This window comes from Martes martes (assembly GCF_963455335.1).
Source record: "Martes martes genome assembly, chromosome: 7".
NCBI lineage: Eukaryota > Metazoa > Chordata > Mammalia > Carnivora > Mustelidae > Martes > Martes martes.
In genome coordinates this window covers 128989966-129013236 of record NC_137894.1, presented here as the reverse complement: position 1 = coordinate 129013236, position 23271 = coordinate 128989966, and the positions used below count along the sequence as shown (strand labels likewise).

Here is a 23271-nt window from a genome sequence, read left to right as displayed (position 1 = left end):
AGCCCTTCTCCATTTAAAATTGGGGAACTTTTCAAGGATGCCTATAAAAAGCAGGTGTCCCCTGTTGGATAAACACCTAGAGGAGGTTTGTGTCTTTCTCTTGCCCTCATTAAGGCTCCTCGTTCTTGTGTCCTTCGCAAAATCAATTTTAGTTTTAAGAACGAATCCTAGGACACAGAAAAAGCAGTTCCTCTTTTTTCCCCCTTGGACCGTGAATCAAATTCTGGATTTGGATGGAAACCAACCCCTCGTGGCTGTTTTAATTATACTGCTGCCATTATTCATTTATCCAACAAATATTTACTCTGTGCCTACTAAGGGCCAAGTGCCATCGTAGGAAGAGTTGGCATTGTAACGACTTTCCAGAACTCTCCAGAGCAGTAGAGAAGGGCAGTCGGAAGGGGGCAGTTTGTGGTCGAAGGCCAGGAGCACGGTAAGTAGGACGCTGTATGGCTCCTCACCCTGGCAGGAGTAGAGGCGAGTCCTTAAGGGTTCAGCCTCTGGAGCCAGACTGCCTGTGTTCACATCCTCCCTCCACAGTCTACTACCTGGAGACCTTTGGCAAGTTGCGAGGTCCTTAATCTGTTCGCCTCACTTTCCACAGTTCTGAAGCAGGGATAATAAAGAGTACCTGCCTCATAGGACATTGCTAACTGTTTGCAGAGTTAATCCACGGAAAGTACACAGAACAAGACCTAGCACACGGAAGAACTCAGTGAGCCGTAGTCGCCATCGTAAGCATTCCAAAACCATGCTCCTCTTCACAGGTTCAAGAAGCCCACGGTTAGGTAGGAAAATCCGTGAGTCAGATATGAATGTTGAATTTGCCAGTGCACTCCCTGTTTGTGGCTCCTCTGAGTACTGCCAGTAGCCCGAGATGGCCCACAGTGGCCTGTGTAGCTGGCTGGCCTGCCGGGGGGGATGTGGGCTCTGTCAGCAGGCAGCAGCGCCGGACGTTTGAAGATGCCGTCCACCGCCCTGAACTCATTGCTGGCAAGGGAACCCTTCAGCCCTTAGAGATGGAATTGCAGCTCTATGGACAAACTTTGCTGCATTTTTGTGGTTTCTTCTCTCTGACAGGCAGGAGTGTGGGAAAACCGGAAACAGCTCAGCACCAAAAATGCACAGAAGGGGGGAAAAAAGCAAGATTTCTTCAGAATTGAAGAAATACAATCCAAGTATCAAAAGGCATGCTGTAAGGCGTTGTTCCAGGAAATAGTTTCCAATTTGCCTTTAAAATTCTAGCACAAGTCTCTGAAGCTAAATAAGTTAGTACTAATGGAGACCTTACCATTTCTCTCACTTACGTGTAAAATGCAGTGTTGCCAGGGCCCCCCTGTTTTAATATTCTTCAGACTTTTAGGAAAAGGAATAACACTGTTCTTATCTGACCTGACTCAATGTAAAGTTCCTTCTAGAAAGTATTCAGGTAAAAAACCACCTTTTTATTTTATAGTAATTTCAGTTCTACAGAAAAGTTGTACAGACAGTACACATGAAGGTAAGAACACCCAGTTCTCCCCATTGTTAACATCCTGTATCACCATGTACATTTGAAGAAGGTGCTGTACTGAGAAACCGTCATTCCTACATTATTGTGAACTAGAAATGCTGCACTTTATTTGATTGATGAAGTTATTTTTAATCTAGAGAAACTTTCATGGCCCCTGAAATTAGGATCCTTGAGTATCAGCCGATTTATTCTTATTGTTCTAAAGTAATTCATGCTCCTTGCCAGCCTAGCAAGTTACTTAACATTTGTGTGACTTCATTTCCTACTTAAAATAGGGATAATAATAGGACCTGCCTCATGGGGTTATTAAGAGAAATAAATGAATTAATGTCAAGCACAGACATGGTGCCTGGTACATTAAACATGCTGAATTAGCGTTCGGCATTATACTATGTCATTCTTAGGTTCATACTAAGGTGGCATTTCGAGAAATTTTCATGTAACTTTTTACTCTTTTCCTGCAAGATATTTTGCTTCATTTGCTGGGAGCTCATTTTAGCCTTTATTCTGGCTCAGTTCAGATTAATCAGGAACCCTCAGTTATGAGTGGTGATACTGAGTCACACTCAGGAATGCCATAGTTGCCCCAAGAGACACAACTAATGAGAAGTTGTAATGAGCTATTGACTGTGCCAAGCCCTGTGTTTTTGGGTTGAACTTCAAACTTCTCCTAGCACAGAAGTTGGCATTGGACAAATATAGAAGCAATTTCCAAGAGCATCAAAGTTTCCACATCCTAGAGGGTTGAGTTTAGAGAACAATAGAACATAAAAGATGGAATGTCATTTGGATGTTGGTGCAAAGGGAGTTGAGAATCAGAACAGTGGGGTCCTATTTCTTTATGATAATATTCAAGTGACTTTCCCTCTAAAGGCTTCAGTTTCCCATCTGTAAAACAAAACCACTGTCCCCACTGAATAATTAACCAAAATAACTTGTTTTCTGTCTGTTCTGTTGAAAGCTTTTTATGAGCACATTCGTTTTTTCATCCTGTTGCTTTACAGCCATTTCCTTGTCCCCACTTGGCCCAGAAGTTCTTTGTCGTGGTTCTCAGATCCACATATTTGTACTACAGGATGACAGGCTAGGAACAGCTACACGCATCTGAACCGCATCTTCCGTGTAAATGACCTTTTTCTCAGAGCAAGAATCGTGCTCTCCAGGAAATATAGGGAAAGAAACCTGCGGAGATTTAAGTTTGCCAGGGACATGGGCAAAATTCACAGACTAGCCATGACCGGGAAGGGCAGAGTCAAAGCTGTGGTGCCTGGGGCCGTTCTGAAGAAAGAAAGGTCCGAAAGAAACACCAGACTTAACTACAGTGCTTTTCTTTAAGTAGCTGGGGTTACCTTTCCTTGCCCAAGTTGTAGGATGTTCTGCACCAGGGTGACCTCAGCGGAAATTGAAGGTAACTGCTTGTTCTGTGTCAGGACCCAGGACAGTGGTGTTTGTTAATGGCCGCTGGGCATCAGGAAGGGAGGAGGGCGGCCAGGAGCCCAGCAGCGGCGGGGAGACCAGGACTCATTTGTGGGACCCGCACACATGCTGATGGGAGCAATATGATGAGAGATGCAAAGATGCCCAGAGATTAAAGTCAGACAGATAAAAAATGGGGATCGGGTTTAAAAAAAAAAAAAATACACTCTATCTTTTTAACACAGGCGTCATTAATGTGAGGCAAAGGGATCAGGAGTTGAAACAGTCCAAAAGTTAGGTTCTTGATGTGAGGATACAAGGTGTCGTATTATAGCAACCATCTTCTGTCAGTCTTTCAGCCTTTTTTATTATGTGTAGTTTCAAGAAATATGATCAAATCTGTGGCATTTCCATCTTAAATACAGGATTCTCTAAATTACGCATTTCCAAAATATGTATTATATAGACTTTTAGTGCTGAAAGATAAAAGACTGCAGGGTAGTGAAAGGCTGTGAGTGTAGCATGGTCCACAGGTGGTCCTGGCAGAGCCAAAGCCAAATCTGTGTCACCTACTGTGCTAACCCCAGACTCTTCCCAATAGACCACTGATTTCAAAGGCCCCCCACCAACCCGTTCAGATCCATTCTGTACAGCAAATGACAGGTTAATCACCCTAAAATATTGCCTCCGGGAAAATGCAATGTAAGCACTTAAGAGCAATCTCCCCTCCCTTTCCACGCCAGTTTTACTACTTAAGTGGCCACTGAAATACTCAAAAGGGGGAAGAATTATTGTCACTCTCCTACTGCAGTGTTGGGAGAATTTCTGTTAGATGTAGCCCAGGAAGGATTGAATTAAAGAACAATACTGAAGGCTTTTATATACTGCCTTCCTATGAGAGTGAAGTCTAGAAAATGAGTGGAATATACAAGACAACACCCTCTCACTCTAAGGGGAAGGGCCTGGAAGTACGAAGAGGGTGCAGGAGCTAGTCAAGGGGTCCGCAACTTAGACTCTTTCCTCTGTCAGCCTTCAGCATTTGGACTTCAGCGGTAGCATTAGGAGATCTTAGGGTTTTGCTTTTGGCGTGGATGATGACATTGGTCAGAGACCTGGGTGCTAGGAACCACACGGAACCAGAAGTTCTGCTGGCATGAGTATGGTCCAGTGAGGAGGAGAAGTATGTGAGAGTCATGGAATGGTGGGTCTTCCTTTGGTGATTCATACGTGGGTAATTTAAATTAAAATCTTTCTTCTCCTCCCCGCCACTGGGATGTTAAAATGGTAATATAACTTGGGCACCTGGATGGTTCAGTTGATTAAGCATCTGCCTTTGTCCTGGGATCAAGCCCCATGTTGGGCTCCCTGCTCAGTGCAGAGCCCGCTTCTCCCTCTCTTGCCCGCTCCTGCTCTCTGCCACTATCTCTGTCTCTAGCCATCTCTCTCTCATATAAACAAATGAAATCTTTAAAAAACAAAATGGTAATATAACTGTTGGATATTTCCCATGTCTCACTTTTCTCTCTTATCTGAGTAGGAAAATCCCTTTTTAAAAGATATGGGCAGGATCTTAGGGGTTTTATAGAATCCATATCAGTTCCTCCATGATCATAAGTCTTTAATGGCAAACTTAGATGTTCCTTTCTGAGGACGAGCAAATATTTAAATAAGTGGGGCCTAGGAATAGATGATATATCTTAAAAGAAAGCTCAGGGAAGAAGACTCAGGGGAGACGCCAGCCTCTGAAATAAGTTCAAGCAAGCGAGAGAACAACATTTTAGAAAATCCCTAATGTGTATTCTTGAAAATTTTAAGTCTAGACCACATTGATGTGTAGAGCTTTAAAAAAGCTGTCTCATGTAGAGACTAAGTAGTCTATGGTCAGGGAGAATATGAAAACTACCTAAGTGAAAAATTGGGCTAAACACGGTAAATTGGGCACTGCAGAAAATTGAGTTAGCGAAATAGAGGACAGATTTCAAAAATTCCTTCAAAATTCTGAGGACAAAGTATATAAAGATAAAAATGTTGACAAAAGGTGGATTCACCCTAAGATAATGAATTCCAGAAAGGGAATAGAAGTAATAGTCATTATTCCCAGCAAAATAGAGCTAACATAAGGACATGAAAGGTTTTGAACAGTATAATAATTAGTGAGATTAAATTAATACATATGCAGTTTTGTGCCCTGCAGAGCTCCCATGGGATATTTTTCAAAACTAGAACATTTTAATTAAAGCCTCAAAAATAAGCAATTATGTAGGGTGATGTTATAGAATTACATCATTCTCGAACCACTTTACAATAAAATGAGATATTAAAAGTCTGGACAGAATGCCCAAATAATTTTGGAATTTTTAAACATTCTTTTAGGTAACTTGGATCAGAATGATATTGCAAACTATATTAAAAGTAAGAATTATACACATCAGAACAAGACAACGATGCCTTCTTTTGCCATTTTAATTTAACATAGTGTTGGAAATCCCAAACAAAGCAATTAGGCAAGAAAATGAAATAAAAAGCCTACAAATTGGAAAGGAAGAAATTAAACTATCACAATGTGGAGCTGATTTGATATTATATATAGAAAATATGTAATGTTTTCTAAAGACTCCACCACAAAACTGTTAGAACTAATAAATGAAATCAGTTAAGTTTCAGGATACAAAATCAATATACAGGGGCACCTAGGTGGCTCAGTGGGTTATGCCTTTGCCTTCAGCTCAGGTCATGATCTCAGGGTCCTGGGATCGAGCCCCACATCGGGCTCTCTGCTCAGCAGGGAGCCTGCTTCCCCCTCTCTCTCTGCCTACTTGTGATCTCTGTCTGTCAAATAAATAAATAAAATCTTTAAAAACAAAACAAAACAAAAAAAAATCAATATATAAGATCAGTTGCATTTCTATACACTGACAACAGACCATCAGAAAGAGAAATTAAGAAAACAATATAATTACATCAAAAGGAATAAAAAATACCTGGAAATAAATTTAACCAAGGAGGTGAAAAATCTATACACTGAACTCTGTAAGACATTCATGAAAGAAATTGAAGAAGATGCAAAAATAAATAGTTATTCTATGTTCATAGATTGGAAGAATTAATAGTGAATACTACACAAGGCAATCTACAGATTCAGTGTAATCCGTATCAAAATGAAAAGGTAACCTGTCAGATGGGAGAAGATATTTGCAAATCATATATCCAATAAGGGGTTAATATCCAAAATATATGAAGAACTCATACAACTCAGTAGTAAGAACAAATAATCCAATTAAAAATGGCAGAAGAACCAAAAAGACATTTTTCCAAAGAAGACACACAAATGGCCAACAGGTACCTGGAAAAGTGCTCAACATTATAATGACATTATAACATTATAATCATCAGGGAAAGGCAGATCAAAACTACAAAGAGATATCACCTCACACTGTCATCAGAAAGATAAGAGATAAGTGTTAGCAAGGATATGCACTGTTGGTAGGAATGTAAATTGGTGTGGCCACTATAAAAAACAGTATAGCTGTTCCTCAGAAAAATCAAAAATAAAGCTATCATATTCAGAATCCCACTTCTGGATATACCTCTGAAGGAAATGAAAATAGGATATTGAAGAGATATCTGCACTCCCATATTCATTGCAGCATTATTCACAATAGCCAAGATAGGGTAAGAATCTCTGTGTCCATCAGTGGATAAATGGATAAAAAAGATGTCTCTCTCTCTCTCTCACACACACACACACACACACAAAGATTACTGAGCCATGAGAAAGAAGGAAATCCTGCCATTTGTGACAACAGAATGGACTTTGAGGGCATTAAGCTAAGTGAAGTAAGTGAGACAGAGAAAGACAAAAACTGCATGGTATCACTTAAATGTGGAGTTAAAAAAAAAAAACAAAAACCTCAGAGTCATACAAATAGAGTAGGAAAGTGGTTGCCAAGAGCGGCGGTGGGGGGGGGGGTGCGGGGGGTGGGGAAAACAGGGAGAGGTTGGTAAAGGGTACAGACTGCCAGCTACAGAGGATCTGAGGATCTGTGTAAAATGTGGTGACTATGGCTTATGACACTGTATTGTGTAATTAAAATTTGCTAAGAGGGTGGAACTTAAATCTTCTCACCAAATAAAGTAAGTGAGTAAGGGATAGATGTGTTACATAACTAGAAGGTGGGGATCCTTTCACAATGTGTATGTGTGTCAATTCACTACAATATATAGTTGAAATATCTTACAATTTTATGTCAATTATACCTCAATAAAGCTGAAATATTTTTTAAAAATAATAAAAAGAACTGTATTTGTCAAAACATATTAGAAATATAGACAAAGATATACTCAAAGGTAAGTTCATAATCTCAGTTATTTTCATTGTTACAGTGTAGGAAGATTGAAAAGAAATTAACTGGGATACAAATGGCAGATTGACTTCAACTGATATACTGGCAGCAGCTGATTATCTAGAGTGTCTTGTTGACATGAATTATGAGCACTTCTCCGAGCCCAGCAAGAAAGAGTGCTTTGATAGATTAGTAATGTCTGCCACAGACAGGGAGTATGAGTAATGAATATGCATGCCACATGTTTGTCATACCTGAACTAAAGGTTCCCTTTCTTGATGTTAGAAAAGTGTGAATAAAACAAAACTAAGAAAAACAGGTCAAAGGAAATAAAGAAGAAAAGGAATATAAATAAAGGGAAAAGCAATAAAAAGTTAAATTCAGAACCTTATTTAGTTGGGGGTAGAGGGACAGGGAAAGAGAAAATCAACATAGCTCTGCCAGAAAAAGAAGAGAACTCAAAATAAGAAAAAGGTTTTTAAAGTAGATACAAGGTTGGGGTGCCTGGGTGGCATAGTTATTTAAGCATCTGGCCCTTTGTTTGAGCTCAGGTCATGATCTCAAGGGTTGTAAGATAAAGCCCCATGTTGGGCTCCACACTCAGCACAAAGTGTGCTGGGGATTCTCTCTCCCTCCTTCTCTGCCCCTCCCTCCCATTCTCTCTCTCTCGAATAAATAAATCTTTTTTAAAAAATGAAAGTAGGGGCTCCTGGGTGGCTCAGTTGTTAAACGTCTGCCTTTGGCTCAGGTCATGATCTCAGGGTCCTGGGATTGACCCCCACATTGGGCTCCTTCTCCCACTCTGCTTTTGTTCCCTCTCTTGCTGTGTCTCTCTCTGTCAAAAAAAAAAAAAAAAAAACTTTTTTAAAAAATGAAAGTAGATATAGGGGAGACTAAAAATTATGAGAATATTGCATAATTAAATGCTACTAAATTTTAAAAACTGGATGTAAGTTTTCTCAAATACTTTAAAAAATATTAACTATTCAAGATTGGTTCTTGTAGGGGCGCCTGGGTGGCTCAGTGGGTTAAGCCTCTGCCTTCAGCTCAGGTCATGATCTCAGGGTCCTGGGATCGAGCCCCACATTGGGCTCTCTGCTCAGCAGGGAGCCTGCTTCCCCCTCTCTCTCCGCCTGCCTCTCTGCCTACTTGTGATCTCTGTCTGTCAAATAAATAAATAAAATCTTTATTAAAAAAAAAAAAAGATTGGTTCTTGTAGAACCACCCAAGTAGAACAAGGTAGAAATCTTTAAACTATCCAAATTTGTTCTTAAAGAACTAGGGTACATGAGTAGGCCTAGGAAGCAACTTAAAATATCATCTCTAAAATAGTTCTTTGGAACTTTTTTTCCAAAATCTTTGGAGACTTCCAAGTGCCTACAAGATAAAGTGGAGGGTCCTCACTCTGACATAAAAGCCTTAAGCAATATGTCCTCTGTGCTGTCTGTAGCCTTCCCTATACTATTTTACAGTCTGCTCTACACTCATGCTTCCATTTGTTCCCACATGCTCATGTTTTCCCCTCTTCTTTGTGCCCTTTGCCCTCTTTTTTTTTTTTTTAAGGTTTTATTTATTTGACAGAGAGAGACACCAAGACAGAGGGAACACAAGCAGGGGGAATGGGAGAGGGAGAAGCAGGCTTCCCACCGAGCAGGGAGCCTGTTGCGGGGCTCAATTCCAGGACCCTAGGATCACGACCTGAGCTGAAGGCAGATGCTTAACAAGTGAGCCACCCAGGCGCCCCACCCTTTGCCCCCTTGAATCTAAGTCCTGTGTTTTATTCAAGATCGGGTTTTAATTTATCACGTTGATGCAGCTTTGCCAAGTGCCTCACCTAACTCTATCATCTACCTCCTTGTCTGATTTTTCCTTTTTATATGTGTTCTTCTCCCCATAAGTCTCTAGGGATAGATACCTTGTCTTTACCCTTTTATCACACATATCTTAAATGTCCATTGTGTTGGGCATTGCTCTAAATATTGCTGATAAGACCAGTGGACAGCACAGATACAAGCCTAGTTTCCAGGAAGTTTATTTTTAAGAGAGGGGAGAGAAGTGTATATTCCTCAGTCCCTGGGCTGGCTTCTATTCATGACAACCTCTCAGGCAATGGTGGTACAGGGGGCCATGGTGAAGACGGAGATGTGCCAGAAGTGGTGGTGGTGCAGTATTGTATATCAGGGTGTATGTGTTAGGGATCACCAAATAGCACTGACCTCATCAATAATTATTTATACCACGTAGAGTAGTAGTGTACAGGAGGCAGGAGAGCACAGTTGTTAACAGCCCAGGATTTCTAATTAAATTTGAATCCTGGCTCCTTTGTCGGTTGACTGTTATGTGGGGCTACCTCTAAGCCTCTGTTTCATTATCTTTAAAATATTACCTACATCATGGAGTGGTTCTTAGGGTTAAATGAGATCATGTATTTCCCTGACATACATCAAGTGTCCAATGCATGTGTGTTGGTATAGTTATAATTTCTGCTGCTGCTGTTGTTTCCTATTTAAAAAGATGGCATTTTTGTTGTTATTAAGCTGATATTCCTAAGTGTGGTTTGGCTCTAGCTGACAAGGCTGTGGAAATTCAAATGTATTCCGAGATCCTGAACACTAATAACTCTAATGACTATTGAAGGCAAGGGCTTAGCTTCAAATAAAACGAAAGACTAAATTTGGACGTACTGACTTCTAGTCAAGTTGTCTCCACAGTTTACACTTAATACCCTCCCTCTGCATCAAATACATAGCAGTGATTTAAAAAAAAAAGAAAGAAAGAAAGAAAGAAAAAAAAAGGGCCTAACTGAGCTTCAGAACAAGGGAAACATCTCCTTGGCCCCCAAATGGACAGAAATAACTGAGAATCAGTGAATGAGGCTGAAACAACAAGCTTTCTGGACTCTGCTTTGGAAGCAGATAGTGACAGCCTAGACAGAGTTCAGCTCAAGTGGCATGTCAGGGCCTGAAAGTTGCCCTGTGCGAGAGGAAAGACTTAAGAAACCGAGCTCATTAATTGAAAATAAAACAGTAATTTTTCAGCTGGGGAAGATGTTGCCCCCAGAGGATGTCTAGCCATGTCTGGAGTAATTTTTTTGTTATCATAGTTGGATGGGGGTGGGGAGTTCCTATTGGTATCTAATGAGTAGCATCTAGGAATTTGCTGGTAAGCATCCTGCAAAGCACAGGACAGTTCCCCACAACAAAGAATTATCCAGTCCAAAATGTCAATAGTACCAAGGTTAAAAATCCCGAGCTAAGGAATGCAGTGGGCTCTCCTCATCAGAGACTTAATAAAACTGGCGTGGACCCACTGCCTGAGGGTACAGCTATTCATGTCCCAGAATTCACCTGGATTCCTAAGTATGACCAAGGCAAGGGCACTGAAATACCAGTATAAAGTCTGGTTCTGGACTGGGGTAAGAAGGCTGGGTTGAAGCCACTGTAAAACCTTCAGACAGGAAGGGCTGAGCAAGTACAGAGACAAGAGGGGAGATGATTACTATTCAGAATGAGCCTGCAAACCAAAATTGCAAAACACATGAATAAATCTGAATATAAGAAAGATTACCAACAAAGTCAACAAGTGGAACATGAATTCCTTATGAATGAAATTAATATTTTTGAACAGCCAAACATATTAGATCTGCTATCTAGTAGGATTATCCTTTTGAAGATGACATGTAACTCTGATCATAGTATCAGAAGGGAGACCTGAGGGAGAGGTAGACAAGTTACATTTTAAGAAATAGTAACTGAGACTTCTCTGGAATTGAAGAAATAAATGTAAATGTCCTCAGCTGAAAAATTCACCCCATGTACCAAAACAAATGCACATCTAGACACATCAGAGTGAAACTGCAGAACACTGAGTGTAAAGGGAAGACTTAGCTACTATTTGATAGAAAAGTCACAAAGGAACCCAAAATACTGGCATTCTTTTCTTCAGCAATAATAGATGGTAGAAGACAAGAGCTAATAGCTTCGGAGTGTTGGGGTAAAGTAACTTTCAGTCTAGAATTTTATACCCAGCTAAACTGTCATTCAAGAGACCTGCCAAAGTACAGGTAATTTGAGATATTCAAAGTCGAAGATTATGTACCACCTGTGACCTTCACTGAAAGACTGGGTGAGGAGTGGATAGGATAAAAGTGAACACAGAAGTGGGGGATAACATGAAGGCAGTGACATGCAAAACTTTTATTAAATGATAATAAATGTTAATGACTATACACATCATTGGTGTTTTGAAAAACTGCAATATGTTTAAGACAAAGACAAGATTGAGGGACAAGGGGATTCAGTGGATAGTGAAAATAATAACAGTTCTAAGGGCAAGACAGAACTATTGAAGGAAAAAAGGTAGAAAAAAAGCTAAATTTTACACTTAGAAAAAAACAGCTAAATAATTGACATAAAATCTGTAGCTTTTATTTTTTTTTAAAGATTTTATTTATTTATTTGACAGAGAGAGATCACAAGTAGGCAGAGAGGCAGGCAGAGAGAGGGGGGGAAGCAGGCTCCCCGCTGAACAGAGAGCCCGGTACGGGGCTCGATCCCAGGACCCTGAGATCATGACCTGAGCTGAAGGCAGAGGCTTAACCCACTGAGCCACCCAGGCGTCCCACAATCTGTAGCTTTTAAAACAACAGAGGGACAGAGAAGAGAATGTAGAAACTTTGAATCCAGTGGAAGGCAGGAAAAGAAAATAAAAACGCAAAGAAAAAGGGTGGTAAGTGGGAAATAAAAACTAAGATAATAGAGATAAATCCAATTATATGAGTAGTCACAGTAAGCATTAACAGGATTATACTCTTCTATTGAAAGGTTAGATTATGAAATTGCATTTTTAAACATGTTCAGTTATAGCCTGCTTGAAAGAGAAATACCTAAAGTAAAATCACACAGTGCAGAGGGTGAGAAAAAGTTAAACCATATAGTAATTAGAAGGAACACGAGTATAGCAATAGATAAAATAGAATTAAGCAAAAATCATTAATAGGAATAAAGAAAAGAACTGGTATGCAGTTAACATCATAAATTTAAAATATATAAATCAAATGCTGGCAACAGTATAAGGAAAAATTGAAAAATCATCAATTGTGGTGGGTGATTTATTTAAATCTACTACTATTAGTAACTGATTGGTCCCTCAAACAAATTTCTGAGGATATGGAATATCTGAAATGCAGAGTAACAGTGGCTTTTCATCTTTTTCTGACCACCATTTATAATAAAAAAATTAAACTTTATATGCAACCTAGTAAAAATATCTATATTATGTATGTGAAATAAAGTTTCACAAAATAATATTTCCTATTATTTTACAAATGCTGTCCCCTAAATTGATTTTACAACCCGCTTATGAGTCAGAACTCATAATCTGAAAAATATTAATAGCTATGCATAGACTCCTGCAACCAAAAGGGAGAATATATCTTTTCTTCAAGTATATGTTTACAAAATTTCAACACATGCTATCACAAGTGAAGGCTCCACACATTTCAAAAAAAACCCATATCAAACTGTTTGCACTTTTTAACAATAAATACACTTTTTTAAAAAAGATTTTATTTATTTATTTGACAAAGATCTCAAGTAGGGGGAGAAGCAGGCAGAGAGAGAGAGGAGGAAGCAAGCTCCCCGCTGAGCAGAGAGCCCGATGCAGGGCTTGATCCCAGGACCCTGGGCCACCCAGGCGCCCTAATAAATACACTTTAATTAGGGAAGATCAAAAGGTAATTTTTGAAAAATGTTTATGTGTTTGAAAATTTTTAAAAATACAGTACATAATACCCATGTGTTAGGTAATCATAAAAATCATAAAACACTTAGAACTGGATGCCTATGGAAAGTGCTATAACTTAAAATTTATTAAAAAGACAAGGACGGAACACCTGGGTGATTCAGTTGGTTAAGCGTCTGCCTTCAGGTCATGATCCCAGGGTCCTAGGATCAAGCCCCAGATTGGGCTCCCTGCTCAGCAGGGAGTCTGCTTCTCCCGCTCCCTCTGCCCCTCCTCCCAACTTGTACCCTTTCCCTCTCTCTCTCTCTCTTTCCCTCCTTCTCTCTCTCTCTCAAATGAATAAAATCTCTTTCTAAAAAAGACAAGAAGGATTGAAAATAAATGAGATAATCATTTAACTTGAAAAACTATAAAAGGAATAACAGTAAATTAATCAAAATCAAAATAAAATAATAAAATACAGAAATCCCCTACAACAGCCTGGCATAGGGAGAACAGGAGAGAACAGTGTCTGGCACATGGTAGATGCTCGTTCAGTACTTGGTGAATGGATGAATGAAACTGACAATAAACCATAGAGGGGCTTACCTCTGGAGAGACTAATCCAGTAAATCTAAAAAAAAAAAAAAGAAAGAAAGAAAAGACCCACAGAGAGAATATTAGGAATAAAAAGGAATATAGCAGTAAATGTAATGGATTATGGCTTAGATAACATGTAGTGTATTTATTTATTTTAAAGATTTTATTTATTTATTTGACAGAGATCACAAGTAGGCAAAGAGGCAGGCAGAGAGAGAGAGACGGGGGAAGCAGGCTCCCTGCCGAGCAGAGAGCCCGATGTGGGCTGATCCCAGTACTCTGGGATCATGACCTGAGCCAAAGGCAGAGGCTTTAACCCACTGAGCCACTGAGGCGCCCCACGTGTAGTGTATTTATAAAATGGCGTCTTGTGCGCCACTACAGAGAAGTTGACTTCGAGATATGTTTCCTGAATTGGTTTTGGAACCAGACCCAATTTAATAATGTTCTCATTGTTACTTGCTAAGGATTAGCATATTAGCTTCTGTTTGGGCAACGCATGCATAATCCCTGGCCTGATGGATAAAAGAAGCACAAAGACACCTGTGCACGTGTAGGTGGTGAGAAACTCGAGAGGATTCCTCTGTGAGTAAATGTTTGCTAAGAAAAATCAGTACGTGTTCCTTTTGGAATTCAGTTCTTTAACCTAACTTGTACCTTGAGATTTCTTCTCTCCTTTGGGAATTGAAAGAGTTTGGTTTCACCAATATTTTTTAAAATGATCAAGTTTGGGATTTCTTTTCAGGACCTCCACAAATGCCACCACGCCTGTCAGCCACATCCCCGGCAAGGCCAGCATCTCTAGCTCTCCTCTTCCTGCGAAATCCTGAGCATTTTTCTTTTGTGGGTCCCAACTTCTGTAGAAAGGTCATCCCTGATGTGGTGGCATGGATCCAAGATAAACTTTTACGAAACCATTGGAACAGAAAACTAGTACCTCTGTGTTAGAAATGTGGAAAGTCTTGAAAAGAACTCGAAGAGAAACAATATAGCACCAAACCACAGTCAATCTTGTGAAGTAATGAACAAAACAGATCTTAAAGAAAGGATATCACTTTCAGAAAAGTTTCCACTGATCAAAATAATGGGAGGGGGGGGAAAAGGAACAGAGGAAACCACAAATAAAGGAAATAAAGATCACGAAAAAGCACATCAGAAGCCTTACCAGCAAAATGGATAGTAGGGATTTTGCTTATTAGAACCCTCCCTGACTGGTGATGATCTGTCACATAGGCCGGCTGGATCGTGTGCTCCTGACGCCAGCGGAATTCCTAGCCAGCTGTCTGATCCGCATGTATACCCGAAGTAGAGACTAGAACTAGAAGAAATCTTTCAATAATAAATGTAGATAATATTTCTGCTTATGAAGATACTATTTATTTGTAGTGCATTACTGAACAGTTTCTTGGAAAGGCTGAGAGGCTGTTCTCCCTTCCTCAGAGTCAGGCCTTTTCTTAGACTTCAGGAAAATGCAAGAGATCGAAGGGGTAGGCAGAGTGAAGCAAGTAAATTGAATTCTGGGTTAGAAGGTGCACACTTAATACCTAAAGAAACTCTTCAGTTACTAGCCCTGAATCTATCCAAAGGGAATGTCCTGCCTTAGTTGAAAAGAGCCCGTCATTATTAATGGAATTTTTCTAGTTAGACTTCTTCACTGCTGCCATACGCGCTACCGTGTACCACATGGCCATGTGTCATGTCCGCACTGAAGGTGCTCGGTTCCCCGGGAAGCCTGCCCTTCCTTCAGTGGTTTTTGATAATTACACAGTTGGTTCTTTGGAGACAGGTCTGAACTAAGCCCAGCACCACAGCTGAGACTATAGGAAGTCTCAAACTCCTGACATTGGGCTGTATCTTGGGGTCCTCCATCTCCTGGAACCCGCCCCACTTCCAAGAGCAATTAAGGAACTCCACGGGACTACGTAGTCCCATGTAGCACTCTTCTTGGTTTAAACTAACTTTGGCGTAGTGTAAAATTAATGGCACTTCTCTTGTCCCATCTTTTCGGTTTTCCTCTCTGCAGAATTCTTGAAACTTTTAGAGGTCACTTTTCTGAGTTCATCTTCTAGCCACCTCTTCGTATTCCTTATGTACTCTGGTCAGCAAGCGACAGGTAATGGGACTGCACCAGACACACATGTAACTTCCCACATTGAGCTCTCCAGAGAGCAGAGAATGTGCAATTTCAATAGCAGCTGACTCCATTCGACGTTCCTCTTGGATTGGGATGCGATGGGATGCGATGGGATGCGATGGGACGGATGGGAGGTGTATCCTTCCTTCCCATCCATCTCATTTCCCACCAGCCTCTCAGGTAGGACGAGCCTCCCCTGTGCTGTGTGCTCTTCTTATGCAGAAAGCCGTGTTAGGCGACAGTTCAGCCACTTCACACAGGTGAAGAAACGGTGGTTCATTCTGATGCTGAAAATATGTGTGTATCGGATTTATTGAGAGGTGGTTTGTCAATCTCAAATGAGACCTCTCTTCAGGGAGTTGAAGAGTAATTTTGACCATGCGATTTCTGCCTGGTGGATTGCCACTTAACTACCTTCTGACTTTAATAGCAAATTGCTGTTAATGTCTAAGTTCTGAATATGCTGTGTTCCTTCTTCTATAGTTTGTTTAGCAGTCCTATTCCACACTGAATCAGAGTCACCGAGTCCCCCCGACTTAATATTTCAGTAGATAGATAGGCTTATGGTGAATGCAAAGATGGTTGGTATTGCTAAGTAAAAATACCAATACTAATAAAAGTTAATGTTTATTTAGCCATTAATATAATCCCAGACACTGCACTAAGATTCGCCATCTCATTTAATCCTTAACAACCCAGTGAGGTGTCTTGACGTTAAAGCAGTGACTGACTTAGACAAGCAAGGGAACACGTACATACCTTCCTGTGTAACTATTTCCTAAAACACAGGTGCTCCCAGGAAAGCAGCAAAGAATTATTGCAGAAGGAGGCCAGCAAGTACAAATTAACATACAGGTCCTAAACAAGCTGTGGTTCAAAAGTTCTCATTTAGGAGTGCGTTGTCCAGAAGCCGAAATGTATTTTCCCCGGGAAATGATGTTATCACAACAAAAGCCTGTTTACTCCTAGTGTGCCTGAAGTGGTAAAAACACAGACCCAAACCATTTTGCGTACCAGCATTTTCATGGAAAAACTCACTCTCCTCTTGAACGGCTGCTGGACACATTTCTCCACCGCTGGGAAAATGGGGAGCCTATGCTAGAAACAGCAGAATCATTAGCAATGTTCGAAGTCAGAATCAGAGGTGGCTCCCATGGCCTGTGATGGGAATGGATGGAGAGAGGAGGATGGAAGCATGACCGAAGCTGGGGACAAGGGGGACAGTCATAGGGGCAGGAGATGTTGGGAGAGGAACAGGAGGAAGCTCATGAAGGTGAAGGGTGGGTAAGAATTCCAGAGAAGAGATGAGAGGAGAAAGAGTTTGAGGATCCTGAACTCATGAGTTGTAAACACGTAAGAGCTGTGCTCATCCCTCCGGTAGATCCCTGTTCCCCGCTTTTGTTTCTTCTACGGACTCCAGTGTTTTGCCTGCCTGTCTCCCTTTCACTATTTAATTCCTCTGTGATCCTGAGACCAGCCCTGTGGCTTTTCTAGACTTCGCTGCCCCTAATGTGGTCGAGCAGCCCTAAGGTTTGTGATTTTTGGAGATGGTTTTTAATTTCTATGGAGGAAAGAGCCCATCCCAGGCTCCAGAACTTTTCCTTTTTCACTTGGACCTGGAAGAGCCAATATTAGCTATAGATGCTTTGGGTAGTTCTTTGGGTCCATAAAGGGCTGAAATAAAATGCATAAGCATTTCAGGGGTAGCTGTCCAAGGCTGAGGCTCATGGGAAAAGGGAGAAGCCCTCTGTTCCTTTCGCTCCTTTTTTTGTCTCCAGTTTCCTTGTCCTCCAAAGGAGAGTGGAAAGGAGTGGGTAGGGCCCGGACCGCAGCTTGCTGGAGGGGAAGGGTGCAAGACAGCGCGATCCTCGCACCTCTGCTGGGGTGTGCTCTCGAGGGGCGTGTCTCTGTTGAGGGTGTAGGGACCACCTGATCACCTGAGCATCTGCCAGGGTCTCTAAGTGCTCTTGTACCACCTTCCCCTTACCCGCAAGTCAACGTTTCCCTTACTTCTCTGGCGATAGAAACCAGACACCTGTGGAGCTAGGAAAAGCCTCAGTTCGCAGGCTTTATCCCAGACCCACTGAGTCAGTATCTCCAAGGGAAGGGCCTGGAAAGCTCTATGATGAATAAGTGATCCCAGGTGGTTCCTGTCAAGGACATTTGGCAGACACTACTTGCCTACCCCTCCACCTTGTTTGTTTTTAAAGGCTCATAGGACATTCTAAACCTCTGTCTCAGATTCATTATACGTATATGCCGTTTCTTCTCCATGGAAAGCTCTTACCTGTTCACTACTCTTGGTCAATCCCTACTTCTCATAACTTCATAACTCAGCTAAAATATGATTTTTTCAGACTATCCTTGACCACACTCATTGCCATCTGCATCAGATTCCCTTGTTTCATCCTCTTAAATCACCTTGTGCTTTTTCTTCCTGGCAGTTATCACATAGTTTGTACCTCATGTGTTTGCCTAATATCTACCTCCTCACTAGTACCAAGCACAGTACTCCAGAAGTATTTTTTGCATGGATGAACAAATGGAAAACTAGTGCCTGGAGAAGGGTTTCACAGGTTGGATTGAACGCTGCTCAACAAATAACGAACTGGGCATAGGAAAATTTGAATCTTCCAAGGTAAAATTTGCACACATCAACTGAAGGCAAAGTAGACAGGTCTAACCAGTAATTTGTATTTATGGGACAATGGATCAGATTATTTTTAAAATACTTAGTAAATACCTAATGTGTACAAAATGCAGTATTAGGAGCTATGGAGGCAATGGTGAATAAGGCGGATACAATCTCTTGTCTTTGTGGAGCTTTTTAGCGAGGATGACAGGAATTAAGCAACCAGTTACATGGTCTCATAATTTTGTAAATGCAATGAGAGAAGGAAAATCTCTAAGAGCCTGTCGGGAGACCTGGCGTGGTCTGTAAGCAAATCACAGAATTTCTAAGACATGTGGCTGGGGAATCTGGGCCCAGAGCATGCGGTACCCTGTGTCCTGTGTCTTGTCAGAGCTGGCGTGAGGGCAGGTGCTTCTGTATAATGGCTTCTCAGCCTCAGTGCTGCAGACATCTTGGGCCTTGTGGACACCTTCCAGCGTGCTGTAGGAAATACTTAGCTCCATTCCTGGCTCACCCCACCAGAGGCCAGTAGACTCCACAGCTGTGACACCCCCAAATGTGTCAACACTGCCAAATGTCCCTTGTGGAAGGGCAGGAGTCAGGGCAAACTCTGTCCCTCCTTTGTACCTCAGTTGAGAACCACTGGCCTAGTTGAAACTTGGTTTTTTAAAAAATGCCTCACCTCGTGATTTATCCAGGTCAATGCTGGGAACAGCATTTATTCATCGATAAATGCGTTTGCTGAGTGCCTCTTAGGCACCAGGCGCTGTGCGAGGCACCAGAGACACAGCCATGGTCACAGCCATGTGCTTTCTGGAGACTAACTTCCAGGGGAGGGAGTGAGGCAATACATTTTCATGTTTCAGAAGAAGGGAGAGGTTGGTCCTAGAGATCCTTTCGTAGAAGACGACAAGGCAGAGCCCCCAGAGGCCGGGGATTTGAGCTCCCCCTCCCATCTGCTGTCTGACCGACCTGCTTGTGTTTCAGGGGCTCCTCCGTGGAAGGGCAGCTGAACGGACTCCAGGGCAGCCTGAATGCTGCGGCCTTTGCGCCCATCACCGGCCCCACAGGTCAGTGGGCACAGCCATGGAGGCCGGGATGACGGGGCGGGGACCACACTGGGCATGTTCTCACTTGTGCCTCAGAAGAAACGTGCAGTTCAAAGAATGAAGGAGCATCCGGGCTTTTGAAGCATTGCACATGACCGCTTGAGGATGGAATGGTTTTCCAGAACTAGTTCGGGGTAGACGACGGTTCCTCGGTCCGGGAGAGTATAATGGGATTTGCAGCATTTAGTAGAAAGGCCTGTGTCTGACTGGTGTTCCTCCCCATTCATCTTGGATCCCCACCCGTAGTGGCTCCCACTGGCTCCTCTGCACACTGGAGCCCTCGTCTTTGGTCGGGGGCCTGTCACACTAGTGTGATGGCCTGTTGGTCCGTTGCCAGATGCTTACTGAGGTCTTAAAGCCTCTCAGTGTAGGGACCCACCTATAAGTCAGGCAGCATTGGCCCAGGGAAAGTTTTCTAGGAGTACTAATTTGTAAAAAACATGCTGATAAGTAATCAGGAGACTAAAAGAAAATCACGTGGATTCTCTTCCACAAATATTTCTTACTGAGTACCTCCCATGGAGAAAGATCCTGGGCACTGAGAGACACAGAGGGTACACCAGGCAGACCCTGCGGACAGGGACCCTCCAGACTCAGGGAGACAGGAGAGTCAGCAGGGAGTGGTTATAGGCTGGGTGGTTCTCAGGGCCTGGGGATGCGTAGAATAACCATAGGCAGCAGCGGCTGAACATCTGGTGTGTTCGACTTAGTTTTGAATGCTTCACACATGGTAACTCATTTGTTCGCCAAACAGGCATAGAGCAGGAACTGTGTTCCCCATTTCACAGCTGAAGAAATAAAGGCACAGATTATGAAACCCATCCCAAACCTCATAGCTAGTAAATGGCAGGGCCGTCTTGGAAGCCCAGAGACTTGACCTGGGCTCTTTAGGGATTAGAGTGGATGTTTCTTCGAGAGGAACAAACATCGAAGCGGAGGGTTGCACACTGACAAGTCCCCCAAGAGAGGGGAGGCATGGGGCACAAATAGGGGTTGGGAGCAGGGGGGTGCAAATGCATGGTGTCCTGGGAGCCCTCCTGTGTCACCGTGGCTAGGGACTAAGAGCGTGGGCAGGGAGCAGCAGGAGAACAGGTCATGGCGATAGCAGGGCCAGTTCATGAGCTGTGTAGGGAACTTGGTCCCGAATGCAAGAAGCAGCCATCGAGGAGTCTAGGGCCAGGGTGTGGAGGGTGTGTGTGGGACATAATAGACCTTCAAATGATTATAAGACCACTGAGAAACCTGGTTGGACTGTATCATGGGGATAATTCCATATATGTCATGGGCTTCCCGTGGACCTAAAGGACAAAATATATAGACAAAGGCTTTATAACAGCACCCATTCAGGTAATAATATAAGAGTATAAAGATTTTGCTCTCCGCTGAAAATCTTGAACCTGAACTCAAGAAATATTTGATGGGTATCTACTTGCTCTTCCCCTCCCCCCAAAAAGAATTACTAGAATACGGTAGTTATTTTTAAGGAAGTAAAATTTTCCCCTGGAACTGTTACGGCCTGGGAACTGGGTGGCTGGGAGAATTTTGCACCACAGACAGCTGAGTATCTCTACCCAGCTAACTGCTACCGCCGGGGAGGGTTGCAAAGCGTAGGAGAGGCAGGAAATGTGCCTGCCGCATTTGTATGTCCAACTGATGTGTCACGTGCAGACTTGAACTCTCTGCGTGCGCTCTGGCTGGGGGAGTCGGAAGTTCGAGGGCTCATACTCTCAGCATCTCGATCATGAATTCATATTTCCTGACTGAAGTTACCTGTGAGGGATTTTATAACAGTTGTAATGAACTCGGTAGCCACATAAAGCCACAGAGCAAAGAGAAGTTGTGTGTCTCCCTGGATCCCGGTATCTAGTTTTTCCCTGCTTCTGTCTTAAGGCGAGTGCATTATTCTTGTCACCTTGTTTAGGCTGCCTGCTCTTCACTGCTTTTGTCTCTGGACCTCGAAAGTGCCTTGAATTTGTTTCCGTTCTGTGCCTTTCCTGGTGTTCCTGATCCTCAGTTAAAGAAACACTGATGAACATGGTATTTTCAATCCTTCCCAATCAATATTTTGCCTTGGCAGTACAACGGCAGCTTACCCCACTAGAGTTACTTTTGCGGCTAGTCAGGAACTACTTGGCACTTTAGGGTTTCAACTACAAAGCATGTGTTTTTCTCTATGACACATAGATTTAAAGGTGTTTTTCTAGGGGTTCAGAAGGGTGTCCTACAAAAACGAGGGTAGGTTGGTATCAGCAACATTTTTCTTTAAACCCATAAGAAGGGAGAGCAACCCCCGTAGTAAATCAAAGTTGTCATGTCTCTCAGAGATGGGACGTTTCTGCCCCAACAGGAAGCACCATACTGACTCGGACAGGTATTTAAGCCCCTGTCTAGTCCGGTTAACTCAGCTGGTTAAACATGGTATTATCGATGGCATGAATATAGCAGAAGTCTGTTTCCTGGCCCCTTGACCCTCTACAAGTCTAGCCAACCAGGCCTTAAAGCTGTGTCACTTTGTTCGTCGGGCGCCTGAATGAGATAACTCGTTCAGCCCAGCACACTGTTGAAAAACAACTCAGAATCCTTTCCCCCTGAAGGTGACCTAGCGACAGTGTTCTTCTAATTGTGAACATTAAATGAGGTAGTGTATGTGAGGGCTGCTAGCAGAAGGCCTGGAATGCTCCACGAACGTTACTTTTTCCTTGACTCCCCTCCTTCAAGCTAAACATTCTGAGTTTGCTATGGAGGGAAAGGTGTAGAGTCAGCAAATTGGGAAACTTGAGAAGGAAGGCTAGAGTGAGGGCCTTTGGCTTAAAGCCAAAACCATTGGCCTTCGTTCTTTATAAGCATGGCGTTCTTGAGTTCTGAAGTGGAGATGGTGAACTAAAATAGCAGGGAGCCACAGATTAGATAACTGGCATTTCTCTCGTGCTGGCTTGATAGTGTAAACCACCATTCTTGTAGGGTCTGAGGCTGTACCAGCTGCCCTCATCCCTGGCCTTAGCTTCTGCCTACGCCTTTTCTGTCCTGGAGCCCAGCCTCTGCCCACCTCCCACCCCAATTTGTTGTTGTTGTTTAAAGCTCTTACGAGTCTGTAGTGGGTAGAGGGATTCTTACTGCCTTTTGAACACCAGTGCTGGATTTCATTTACAAGAAGTGAGAAACAGTGTCCCTGTTAAGTATTGGTTATTTGGGGCCTCGGTAAAACACAGTTTAGCTTTATCCTCTTTCTTTGCATGGGGGTGGGGCAGCAGGACATCAGTGTGACTCTGGCTGCCCACTTCACCGTCTCCCCGTAAGACAAGAGAAAGGGACTTATTTTAATACAGAGTAAACCCAGTGGAGCGTAAACTCTAAGGATCTAGAAGTCACTTTAACTTTGAAGCGAAATTATTTGCTTGGCAGTTCTCAGTGGAATGACCTGTTTTTATTATTAGATTCTTTTTTTTTTAATTTTATTTATTTATTTGACAGAGAGAGAGAGAGAGATCTCAAGTAGGCAGAGAGAGGGAAGCAGGCTCCCCACTGAGCAGGGAGCCTGATGTGGGGCTCGATCCCAGGACCCTGGGATCAAGACCTGAGCTGAAGGCAGAGTCTTTAACCCACTGAGCCACCCAGGTGCCCCTGTTTTTATTATTAGATTCTTGTGCCTTTCACCAAGCGTTATATAGTTGTCATGGATCCTGGATGGATCTGGAGTACAGTAGATTAATAATGAAAATAAATAAACCTCTTGAGATGCTTGCCCTAGCGGCTTATATCCTGTATTGCTCCCAGAATGTTCTTTTCTCCCTGGAGCCAGAGGG

General features: G+C 42.5%; 1 protein-coding gene across 1 annotated transcript in view; it reads left to right on the top strand.

Annotated features, from left to right (window-relative positions):
• Positions 1–23271, top strand: part of TTLL5 (tubulin tyrosine ligase like 5) — a gene marked incomplete at its 5' end in the record, with an annotated part of 276857 nt that overhangs the window by 210378 nt on the left and 43208 nt on the right. The window contains one exon of the mRNA XM_080807502.1: positions 19347–19429. Coding sequence (XP_080663628.1) covers positions 19347–19429 — 83 coding nt within the window. The remainder of the gene's footprint in view (positions 1–19346; positions 19430–23271) is intronic.